This window comes from Taudactylus pleione, unplaced genomic scaffold (assembly GCF_031769625.1).
Source record: "Taudactylus pleione unplaced genomic scaffold, aTauple2 ptg000726l, whole genome shotgun sequence".
Classification (NCBI taxonomy): domain Eukaryota; kingdom Metazoa; phylum Chordata; class Amphibia; order Anura; family Myobatrachidae; genus Taudactylus; species Taudactylus pleione.
This window is the reverse complement of record NW_028285128.1, coordinates 8,047,510-8,060,636: the sequence shown is the minus strand read 5'-3', so window position 1 is coordinate 8,060,636 and position 13,127 is coordinate 8,047,510. Positions and strand designations below refer to the sequence as shown.

General features: G+C 42.2%; 1 protein-coding gene across 2 annotated transcripts in view; it reads right to left on the bottom strand.

The window, feature by feature from the left end:
- CACNA1I (calcium voltage-gated channel subunit alpha1 I) overlaps positions 1 to 13,127 on the bottom strand; it is a 411,324-nt gene that overhangs the window by 181,999 nt on the left and 216,198 nt on the right. For both annotated transcript variants that reach the window (XM_088456911.1, XM_088456912.1), the window contains exon 4: positions 1,790 to 1,949. In XM_088456911.1, the coding sequence (XP_088313037.1) occupies positions 1,790 to 1,949 (160 nt within the window). The remainder of the gene's footprint in view (positions 1 to 1,789; positions 1,950 to 13,127) is intronic.

Here is a 13,127-nt window from a genome sequence, read left to right as displayed (position 1 = left end):
CTTGGAGCAGACCAATAACGCTGAAGCAGTACAAAAACAAGTAGTTTTACAGTGCCCAATCAATTACCCTTCATAAATGAGGTCCAACCATGTTCATCAAAAATGGCATTTACTCTCTATCTAATCTAAGCCCAGAATAAATCATCCTTGCACAAAGCTATGAAATATTGTATTATTCAGGATCATTTTTACAATGTAACCATGGGGGTAATGTATTAAACCTTCTAAACAATGGGAAATTAACAAGTGGAGAAGTTTTCCATAGCAACCAATCAGCAGATTCTAGCTAGCATATATCAAATACTGTCTATACCAGTGGTCTCCAACGGTAATTGCAACTGCAATCACCTGACGTGCTTTTCTGTGGCTCCACCCATGGCGTCGATGCCACGGGGGCGCACACGTCAGAGTTTACTTCCTCCTACTTCACTCGGCAGTACTGCAGCTAGGTGAGCTACCAGAATTAAGCCCGCAAGCTACAGGTTGGAGACCACTGTTCTATATAATGACAGGTAGTTTGTTAGAGACAACTTCCCACTTCTCTATTCTTAAGAAGGTTTGATACATCTCCCCTTGTGTTTTAAATGATTGAACATTGACAAACTGTTCCTAATATACTGGAGTAGTCTGTATATTATTAGGGACTATTACAGACTTAGCATACAGTAGATGGAGTAGTCAATCTAAACATCTACATATCTCAGTTTATTCATTCATTTAAACATCATATTGAGGAGAAGCTATTCAAAAAGTCATATATAAAATAAAGTAAAACATGCACAATTTTCATACTCATTATTATTATTATTTTTATTATTATGGGCCTGATTCTGAGTTGGATGGATCCCGCAGCACAGGTGGAAATAGCGAGGTTTTGCACCCAGAGCATGGGCAGATGCACATTATGCAGTTTTGCATATGTCCGCCTTATTCTGAATCTTATGGAACTTTGCCAGATCTGTTTTTATGTGGCGTTTCGTGGTGGCATTTCGGTGGTGACAATGTGAATGCATGGAACCACCATGAGTGGGAGTCATGCAGTCATTGACGGATCCATTGCACCTAGCATGGGTCTGGTACATGTGACAATACTAATAATGCCAGTTACAGCAGCTAGCATTGAATCAATGGGCAGCACAGCTTCCCACTTACAGATGCACAAACCCCCGCATTAGCCCTACGAAATCTAGCATTAACATAAGGTCGTGAATCAGGCTTCCGCGGCTGCCGGCAGGTTGGGTACATGATGCCATCATTTGGGATCCCGGCGGTCAGAATAGCGACACCTGTCAGTCAGTATCCTAACCCTACCCCCAACCATAACCCTTTCTCCCCACTGCCTAAACCTAACCCTCCCTCCCCGTTGCCTAAACCTAACCTCCCCCCTAGTGCCTAAACATAACCCTCCCCCCTTTGTGCCTAACCCTCCCCCAGTGCCTAACCCTAACCCTCCCCCTAGTGCCTAACCCTAACCCCTAACTCTCCCCCTAACCCCAGTACTTAGTTAGGATGCCAGCGGTCGGGATGTCTGCCAGGATTCTGACAGATGTCGAGATTCCGGCACCGGCATTCTAAGCGCTGGCATCCTGACTGTCCGTATTATGACCGCATCCCCTGCCGGCAACTGCAGCCACTGTGCGTGTGACTCACAATCACCCCCTATATTAGCAAAGGTTTATTTTAAAATTTCCCACTCCTTCATTTCATTTGAAACCTGGAGGAGGCAAATCATGTGCCAAGAACACAGCAGGTAAAAGGGTAACCCGTTCCTGGAAAAAAATGTACTTACATTGTGAAGTTCTCTTCTAAGAAACACCGGTTACGAAGCAGTCCTGCCCAAAGTTGCACCCCAATGATTCCAAATATGAAGAAGACAAAAAAACAGAGAAGAAGGACGTTCCCCAGCATGGGCAATGTGTCCAGAAGCAAATTCACCAGGATCCTCATACCTGCGATGGAGGAAAAGGAAGTAGAAAGAGCAGAAGGATGGAGAAAATGAGGAATGTGAAGGATGGATTAAAAAAAAATATGTATAAGTAGGACCAACACAAGTACGTGTACTCCACAGGGCATGGAGGCGAAGGGAGGAAATGGCCATGTAAAGAGATGGGAAGATATAAAGATTATGTATGGGGGACAAAAAAATAAAAGACAATTGTAAGGTTAATCCCTTAAATTCCCCAGATTGTTAGTAGGGATCTGCAGGAATAAGTGCAGGCCCTGCCATCAGAAATGGGGCTAATCTCAGTACCCAGATGTCCCAACCCATGCACACATAGAAAGATCAGGGCACATGGAAAGCAATGAGTAAATCACAGCACACAGATGGAGGGACCTGCCACCACACCCTACATGCTGGATCCTGTGACTATAAAATAAATTTACTGTCGCTGTTAATTCAGTAGTCATAAGAACCTTATTTACTGAAAAACTCTCCCTGAAGGAATTAGAACCATCCCTAACATGACATATACATGTCTGTGTATTTACTACACTACTCTACCACTGCAACTGAAGTTATAATGGTCCCATGGCTATAATATTAAGGGTGAGAAGATTCAGATGGCTACAGTAAGTTCTTAAATAATGCTCAAATATGTTCATGAATGGAGATGACAATCTTTAAAAAAGATGGCGAGAGAAAAACCCTACAATTAAAATTATATTGCTTTATTAGGTATATATTTTCTAAAGAGTTCAACCTCCTGTTGAAACAAAATGAAAATGTAAAATAAAATCATTGAACTGTTATAAAACAAATTATGTGAATATAAATGTTGGCTCTTTCCTGCTAACAAATCCTAAGGGGGCAAATCAGTTCTTGGGGATGTGCAGTCACAATGTTAGGCCAACATCGCACATTTTCCTGGTCACCTCTATGGAGTGTGAGGTAGAATGTGGATGGTGGTGGCCAGGGATGGACTGGGGCTGTAGATCAGCCCTGGCAGTCCACCCTGTGCACGCGCCTTAGGCACGGGTGCTCGTGAAGAAGGCGTGGTTAAGTTTCAAGGGGGCATTCCATGAGTCAAGGTGGCCTGGCCACATGGCACGCCCCCGTCTCTTCCCGGCCCAGCAGAGTGCAGCGGCCCATCACTACTGCCACCCCTTCCCTCCCCCTGAGCACATATCATGTATCCAGCGGCGGGGTGGTGGGCAAGACCACTTCCGCCCTCCTCGAGTCGGCCCTTCTGGCATTTGCCAGAAGTGCCCGATGGCCAGTCCAGCCCTGGTGGGGGCCATGAGGTGCTGGTGCTCACTTCATGGTCATCACTTTTAATTGAACTATCCCTGACCCATGTAAATCTATAATTTGTTTCCATCATTGCATAGCTGTGAGCTGTTAAGGCACTGCAAAGGTAAAATGTATTCCCAAAGGAAATAATGAAACTGATTCTGTTCAGTAACTGGATATGGTTATATCTAGAGTGAAGGAAGTCACCCATGTTGTGATTCAGGTTATTAGCATGATTGTCAACCACATAGATCAGTGAGCAATACAGTATGCTCCGCAGGTGTGTCCAAGTTGCAGTGATCTGTTTGTTAAGAAGTTTGTTAACCAGCTGTCCGGGGTAACATTGCAGGAGCCCCGCAACCAGCTGACTGGAGAGAGAGCTCACAGATCACCAATCAGCGGATATCCGGCTGCAGGTTAACTATATTTTTTTTAACAGTAATCAGCGTGTGGTCTATTGAGACCACAATGCTGATCACAGGGGGCTGGCTCCCGACTCTGCTCTGCCTGTTAGAGCAAAGCAGGAGCCGGGGAACCCTGCTTAATGTCATCACCAGATGGTGATGTTCTAGCAGGACTCCCACCTGGTATTTGTTTTACAATTCCCCTTAGTAAATTTCAAGCAGATCGCATTTCCCATTACAAGTATGGGAAATGCGATCTCCTTGCTAAAGAAATAAGAATTAAAGGGCTTGGACTAGTTTTTTATGAAAACAACTCCAATTGCCCTTTAATACATTTGAGTGAATAAAAAAAAATGAGAAATGGGTGTGAAAACACCCTTTTCCATATTATTTTAGTAAAAAAAATATTTAAAAAATACGTCCCTTAAGCTGTTTACGCAAAGTCACTTTTACACTGTATATACAGTACACTAAAGCTAGTGTCGAGATTATCTTGTATGGTATATGCTTTTTTGGAAGCCATTTGGGAAGCTTCTGTTTATCTCCTCGGCTGTGGTCTTTAGATGCTGTGGTGCCAGTAATGTCTGCTTTGAATAAGGATCGGTTTCCAATTTAGATGAGGTCCAGGAGTTCGGCATTCAGGTTGAGAAGCTAGATCGCTTCCCGATCACACATGGAACTGTTAATCCATTGAGAGGATAACTGCGCACAAGCTGATAGCGCTCTCTGAACTTTTTTTTTTTTTACAAACATCTTCCGTAATCATTCGAACAATTATTATCAGGGCATCGTACTCATGTTGGGGGTCAAACATGGACTGATTGCCACACAACCTGAGGCCAGACTACGCGGGAGATGTTTCACACCTTCTAAAGAGTACAGGTGAACACTTTTCCCATAGCAACCAATCAGCTTTGAGCTATTATTTATCATAGATATTCTATAAAGTGATAGCTACAAGCTGATTGGTTGTTATGTGAAACTTGTCCACCTGTCCTGTTAAGAAGGTTGATGCACCTCCTCCTAAGTGACATTTTGAAAAATACATGATAGGAGAGAAATCTGTTATTGTGTTTTTCTTTAACCCGGCCATATTCTTTCAGTGATTCAATGAGGAGTGCTATACCTGTATGAATGAAAAACAACCTAATAACCAGTGCAATGTAGAATAGACTTTTTATTTAATAAAATATGTAGTACAGCCTGTAGACTTGTTAAGTTCTTGGGAGAAAGAATGAAAACGAACACGTATTATCTCTGCTTTTCCTGCAGTTAGCAGCATTATGTGGATATATTCTCTTCATATTTGGATTTGTTGGCAAACAGATGGCTGCATTTTCCTCTGCCATTAATCTGGCAGCTCTCTCTGAGCAGAGATAGACTCCATCATTTGTGATTTTGCTTTGAAGCTCAAACTCTGTTCTTGTACTATTCAGCAGAAGGATAATGTTTAGTGTAACTATCGTATGAAAGCCCGTCTGTTTAATGTCGGGCACTTTCTAATTTACTAATTAGGACTTTAGAAGCTGGTAATTAGCTCAGATAGGAAGAGGGGGAGGAACTAAGAACTGATTAGGATTCCCAGAGTCCCTCAGAACCATAGGATAATCTAAAATCCTGATTTATATTGCTATATCATGGACTAAAGACCCTTATACTCTATTTAAGTGTCTCACAATAATAAAAACATGGACAGTAGTTTAACTAATGTTCTTAGCAATAAAACCATGGTGGCATTGTTAATCTATTTTTGTAAGATTGTTGCCTTAAAGGACAAGTTAATAATACATCTGGGGCATATCATTGTAGAAATCATGACTTATATAACATATCCTATTAAGCTCTATTAAAAGGTAGCACAGTCTGCACTAAATCAACACTTTCTAGGACTTTCAGCAATACTCTGGTCTGCTATCTTTATTTCCCCTGAATACGCAGATAGGAGGAAGATTAATTGGCTTTTATGAATACATATCATGAAGCATTGGCAAACTGCCACCTCATAGCTCCAATCATCAGTATTATCGCAGAAAGACTTTTTTATGAACTTGTGCTACATCTGTAAAGTCTCAATCATTCATAGTGCATCTGACAGTCAGGGCCAGTCATTCCAGGAATTAACAGCTTAATAGATGGGAATCATTTCTCTTTCGTCAAGGTCAGAATTAAATAATGTAAAATTTACTTTATTAGTTCAGCAACAATAATTGAGTCATGTGCCTGAGCTAGATGTATTATTTGCAATTTTAAAAATAGTTACAGTTACAATACCAGTAGATACTTGCCTGTCATTGTTACTGTAACCGTAACTGTCAGTTTTCTGAACAATACATTTATAAACAGGCATAACAATCATTTTATGTTATTAATTGCAGTCTTTATTTCTATATATAACATGCTGAGATAACTCTACTCTACAACATTATTCAGTACTCAGGTGCACTTATAATAAGTTTTAACATGTGTAGGGAATTAACATACTGTACAGTGCCAGGTGAGATGTACTAAGCCTTGAAAAGTGATAAAGTGGAGAGTGATCAAGTACCAACCAAACAACTCCTAACTGCCGTTTGTCAAACACAGCCTGTTAAGTGCCAGTTAGGATCTGATTGGTTGGTATGTCTCTGTGAATCTGATACATACAGCATAAGACATCCAGGGGACAGTTATCAAATCTTGGAGAGAGATAAAATGCCAACCAATCAGCTTCTGTCATTTTTCAGGCTGTGCTTTATCTCTCTCCTAGATTTATCCCCCATCTCCTTCCCAGTCCTTTCTCAGTGGGGAGACAATTCACAACCATGAAAGGCCAAATTACCATTGGTGATGTTAACAGTTTTCAAAACTGCAGGTATAGCAATCATACTTTCTTAACGCTGGGCAATTCTGCTGCCAATGAGCAGCCCGTGCTGTATGGCTTCTCTAGGTTTAAGGTTAACATTAAACACCAAGGGCTCTATTTATTAAGATTATTTTTACTAAAATACTATAGGGCAATTAGAGTAGAATTCATAAAATTCTACTCCAACCCCTAAGTATCACTTATTTTTAGTAAGTGGTAATGGGAAATTTGATCCAACCAAAGTTACTAAAAATAAATTGTAAAAGAATACTGGGGAAAGCCCTGTGATAATAATGCCACCTGGAGATGGTGTTATCCAGGGTCTCCCCGGTTACCGGGCTCCTACTCTGCTCTAACGGGGAGAGCATATCCGGGAGTCAGTTCCAGTAATCACCTGTGTGGCCTAAACAGACCGCAAGCTGATCACTGCAAAAAAAAAAAAATAGTCAAAAAAAAATTCACTTACCTGACTCCAGGGACCGGTGGTCGGGGCTCCGGTGATGACTCCCCTCTGGCCAGCTGGTCTCCCATGCTGCACTGCGGCCCGGTCATCAGGTGATCGGGTCCCAGCGCAGTATGGGATATCAGCTGACCGGAGGCATGGTGGACATCACCGGAGGCCCGGATCATGCAGGTATGTGCTATTAAGGGAGGGAGGGTCCTGGGGGGTCTGCAATCATGGGGGGTGGGGCTTAGTGTCAGGGGCAGGGCTTAGTGCGGGGGGGTAGCAGCTACGGCCGGTCGGCGCATGCGCGGGGCACTAGTCACTGTATTTCTTTGCAAAAATATTGTGACTAGAGTGCGGATGGGATTCGCAGGGACAGAGCTTTCTCGCAAGCTCTGTCCCTTCAAGAGATTTGTAGTAAATCCCTGTGATATTGCCTGAATTCGCAATGCGAATAAAAATATTACTAATATTACTAAATGTACTAAAAATATTTTTTTCTTGATCCTGAAAATTGTGTATGTGTGTTTCTCTATTGGTACGAAGGACAATTTATTGTCTTAGGGATCCTGGTCTATTATACTGGGACTACAGAAGCAGCAAATTTACCACTGCAGGGGTCTCCATCTTGTTAAATATTGGGGAGGTTGCACGCAGCCCATTTTTAATTACTTTTTTTTGTTGTTGCACAGTTTAGCTTCTGCGGTTTGAACAGTGGTAAATGCTATTAGTAGCTAGCCATATAGTTACATGTGATAAATGTGCAAATCCAATCTGAATGTGACCTAGAGAGGTACCTGCAGTATACAAATAAGTGCAACTCCTACTGCACAGGTTCTCAAACTCGGTCCTCAGGACCCCAACAGTGCATGTTTTCCAGGTCTCCTCACAGAATCACAAGTGAATTAGTTATATCCACCTGTGGATCTTTTAAAATGTGTCAATGAGTAATGAACACACCTGTGCACCTGCGCACCTGTGCACTGAAAACGTGAACTGTGTGGGGTCCTGAGGACCGAGTTTGAGAACCTCTATCCTACTGATTAAAGTAGGGGTGGGCAATAAGTGGCCCCCCAGCTGTTGTAGAACTATACATCCCAGCATGCCCTGCCACAGTTTTGCTATTTGACCATGATAAAACTGTTGCAAGGCATGCTGGGATGTATAGTTCAACAACACCCGAAGGGACGCTAATTGCCTACCCCTCTATTATACAGTATATTACACTATATTTACATAAACACAGACACATTGGGCTAAATTTACTAAGAATCGTGTTTGGGCGAGAATGCAATCTCGGGTGAGTTTAGCCTGTTTTTCCAACTTGCAAATTTACTATGGGAAAACACGTGTGAACTTCAAGGAAACAGACATCAAAACTCGCAAGAGTTTATAAAACACGACCAAATACACCATCGGCCAAACTCGCAAGTACTTTCTATAGGAACCCATACAACATGCAAATTTACCAAGAATCGAGTTTTGAAACGAGCATGAGTAATTACCAAACTCTCAACAAAATAGACTTTTCAAATAGACGACCTCCTGAGGTGAGTGTTGGCGTGAGTTTGGATGTGTTTGCATGTGTTCACAGGTGTTTCAAGTTGCAATTAGTGGGAAAACAATGATGATGCCTATTAGAGGGGCTGCATTGATTTGTGTGAAGCAAAAATGGCACAATATACTACCATTGCTAAGCACTGTGGACCTCATTCAGAGTCGGTCGAAGCGGCTGCACGGTCGTACGCCACCGATATTCGCTAAACTGCGCATGTGTAAAGTTTGCAATGGGCGTGCGCAAACTAGCCGCTACGATCAGAAATTTCTCTCTCCTTGAACACAGCCAGGTCGGTAGTTTGAGTGACAGGATGAGGCGTTTGTGGGTGGTAACAGGGGAAGGTGCTTGAAAACGGGGGAGTGGAGATCCGAACGCAGGCGTGCCTAATTATGCGAACGGCGTTTTATGGGAGTGCATAATTAACAAAGTAGTGTCATGTCACACGTGACATGTGAGGTTTTTACACTGACATGATCGTAGAGCTTAAGAGAGGGTATGGTCAACCTTAAGCTCTACGACAAGTTCCGATGGTGCCCGATGGTCTCGATTAATCCTTATATGCCCGGAGATGACGTGTAATGCGTACGAGAAGGGGGCGTATTTTTTGTCTTCCGGCCGCTTCCTCCCCTTGGTCGGCCAGCTGCCGATCCGATCTTAGGGACGCAACATGCGAGTGCATCATTTGCATAACCGGCCCCTTTTCCCGTACGACCGTGCGGCCGCTTCGACCGACTATGAATGAGGTCCTGTATGTGGCTGGGATATTATAGGCTGGGAAGACCCAGGAGCAAGAAACTAAGCAGAAAATGAGGTAATGCAGGTATCACAAAGGCTGTTAGGTGTTGACGGATGGCGAGGGCATACAGATGTTCCGGATGAACTGTAACAACATATTCCATTTGTATAACCAAGTCAAACTGAACCTAGACTCTGACACAGCATGTTCCCATTCTATCTCAGGCCTGTATAAGCTTCTGCTGTGTTTCACTTTCTGGCTACTGGTAATTTTCAGTCTGTGACCAGTAGAGTTCTCATGATATCCCAGTCAACATTCTCATTGTATCTACATTAACTCTGGTAATAGCGGCATTTCAGCCACTAATGAATACCTGCATCTGCTTCCCTAGCCAGGTGTCACAGTGGTATGCAGTCGGGGTATATTTTTATGCGGGCATGCCTAATGTCCTGGGTGATATGGCATTCTTGCGGAAGATCAATGTGCTGGCAGCCTTTCGTCCAAACAGCACATGGTGGGATTTCATGACCTCCTGCACAAAGACCATGTTCTCCTCCACAGAAAAATTCACATTGTGCCCCATCTTGGTCTTGCCCCTCTGCCCCTGGGCGCCTCATCACTACTGCCAGTACTGCTCAGTAGGGCCTCTTGAGATGCAACCTCCTCCACCACACTCTCTCCCTGCTTCTCCTCTGCCCTGGACATATACCTGTCACCCACCCTGCACAAACCACACAGAAAAAAAGACAAAATAACGCAAACCTTCTTTCCTACTACACACACACACAAAAAAACACTGACAGTACTAAAGAAAAAAATACAAATCAAGAAAGACAGAAAAATGAGACAAAGATATATGACAAGAAAATAAATAAGCACAAAACAATTTCCACTTACAGGTTGAGTCTCCCTTATCCAAATATTCCGAAATACGGAATATTCCGAAATATGGAATATTCCGAAATACGGAATTATTTTGGCATGACTGAGATAATGAAACCTTTGCTTTTTGATGGTTCAATGTACACAAACTTTGTCTAAAGCACAAATTATTAAAGATATTGTATAAAATTACCTTCAGGCTATGTGTATAAGGTGTATATGAAACACAAATGAATTTCATGTATGTACACAAACTTGCTTGAGCCACAAAATTCTTGAATATATTGTATAAAATGACCTGCAGGCTGTGTGTATAAGGTGTATATAACACATAAATGCATTCTGTGTGTATATTTGGGTCACATTCCCAATACAGGTTGAGTCTCCCATATCCAAAATGCTTGGGACCAGGGGTATTTTGGATAACGGAATATTCCGTATTTTGGAATAATTGCATATCATAATGAAATATCTTGGGAATGGGACCCCAATATACACACAAAATGCATATATGTGTTATATGCACCTTATACACATAGCCTGCAGCTCATTTTATACAATATTTTCAATAATTTTGTGGCTCAAGCAAAGTTTGTGTACATACATGAAATAAATTTATGTTTCATTTACACCCTATACACACAGCCTGAAGGTAATTTTATACCATATTTTTAATAATTTGTGCCTTAGACAAAGTTTGTGTACATTGAACCATCAAAAATCAAAGGTTTTATTATTTCAGTCATGCCAAAATTATTCCGTAATTCGGAATATTCCGTATTTCGGAATATTTGGATATGGGAGACTCAACCTGTATATATCATTATGATATGCAATTATTCCAAAATACGGAATATTCCGATATCCAAAATACCCCTGGTCCCAAGCATTTTGGATATGGGAGACTCAACCTGTACCAAGCAATCAATTCCAGTAGCCAAAAACTCTCCTACACCACTAAACACACTCCTCACTGTCCCTCTGCAACCTCCAACCCACAAAACCCTCAAAGGTTGGGCTATTTGTGGTGTTTTTATATGCTAAGGCAGTGTAGTGTGTTCATAACATGACTGCTTCAACCAGAACATGTTTCTAGGATGATGCATGCATTCTCCTGTGTGTTTTTTAAACACATCCATTCTCACACATGTTTTATAAACACATCCATTCTCACACATGTTTTATAAACACATCCATTCTCACACGTGTTTTATAAACACATCCATTCTCACCATACATGTCTACCCTCCCGGAATTTGCAGGAGGCTGCCGATTTTTTGGGTAACCCCCCGCAACCCCGGTAGAGTAGGCACTTTTCCCGCATTCTGCCCACTTCCTAGTGAAATGGGCTGAATGGGGAGAATTTCCACTGCGATCGCCGGTCTCCATGTAGGGGGCGGGCTTAATGATGCAATTCTTAATGAATCGCGTAATTTAGCCCCGTCCCCTATTTAAATTTGCACCAATTGCAGTAATTTATCGCACGGGGGGTGGGGCTTAATTATGTGAACTTTCAGGCCCCGCCCCCTGTCACAACCCGGGGATGGAGAAAAAAAAGGCAGGCAACTATGATTCTCACATGTGTTTTGCCTAAAACTCGCACTACAAAACACGGTACATTCACCATGAAAAAACACGATTTTGCAAAACTTACTTCTTGGTAAATTTGCGAGTTTGGTCTGGGAAAACTCACACGTGTTTGTGGGAACCTGTTGGGAGTTTAATCTCGCCCAAACACGATTCTTAGTAAAGTACCCCTTTGTATAACAGCAATAATAGTACCTAAATTAATACACAAGCTAAAGAAAGATTCTGACCGGTGTCGGTATTCTAAGTGCCGGCATATGACCGCATCTCATTTCACCACAGGATAATAAAACTCTCACTTTTCTCTCTGCTTTCACCAATTCTCCTCAGCATTATTATATAGGGTGTAAGAAATAACCCTGAGAGGAATCCAGGTGTAAAGTGTTGGGGAGTATACTGCCAACACATAAATAAATATGAATAGTAATAACTTTAGCAGATCTGATCTGACACATTCATACAGTGAAGGCAGCACAGACTTCTTTGAATGTCAGTGAATGCTGTAATCAAGGAAGAAACGTTTGATGTTTGTCAGATTTCTCCTATCATTCTCTTTCACCATGTGTTGCAAAGTTTGCAGAATTTTGAATGTGTTTTATTTATGATGGTGTATTTTAAAGCAGTACATTTCCATCTCAACTAGGCCTATATAACATTCTGGGGGAGATGTACTAAGCCTTGGAGCAGGGGTGTTTCTAGAGAGGAGGGGGCCCGTGTGCAGTCTCCGACACGGACCCCTTCCTCTCCGCCCGGCAGCGCACTAAGCTGTGCACGGCCAGTGCCGGAGTTATAGACTCTGGGCACTAGAGTCCCAATGAGTGATAAATCTCGTTGGGTATGATAAATGGTGCTCCAGCCAATCAGCTCCCAACTGTCATCTGTTTGAAAAATGACAGTTGGGAGCTGATTGGCTGGAACACTATCTATCATACGCAATGAGATATATTACTCGTTGTGAGTGATAAAACTCGTTGATAGATGAGGCCCTATCTAATCAGCTCCTAACTGTCACTTTGCTGGCTATATGTTTGAAAAATGACAGTTAGGAGCTGATTGGTTGGTAGTTTATCTCTCTACACTTTGGGTTCTATTTACTAAGCAGTGTTAGGACACAGAGTGAAAAGTGATAAGGTGCCAGCCAATCAGCTCCCAAGTGTCATTTTTCAAACACAGCCTGTGAGACGACAGTTAGGAGCTGATTGGCTGGCACCTTATCACTTTTCACTCTGTCTCCTAACACTCTCTTAAAGGCTTAGTACATATACGCCTCTGTATCAGGGGTTCCCAACCTCGGTCCTCAAGGCACACTAACAGTCCAGGTTTTAGGGATAGCCATACTTGAGCACAAGTGACTTAATTAGTACCACAGTTATATTGATTTAACCTTCTGTGCTCAATCATGGATATCACTAAAACCAGGACTGTTAGTGTGCCTTGAGGA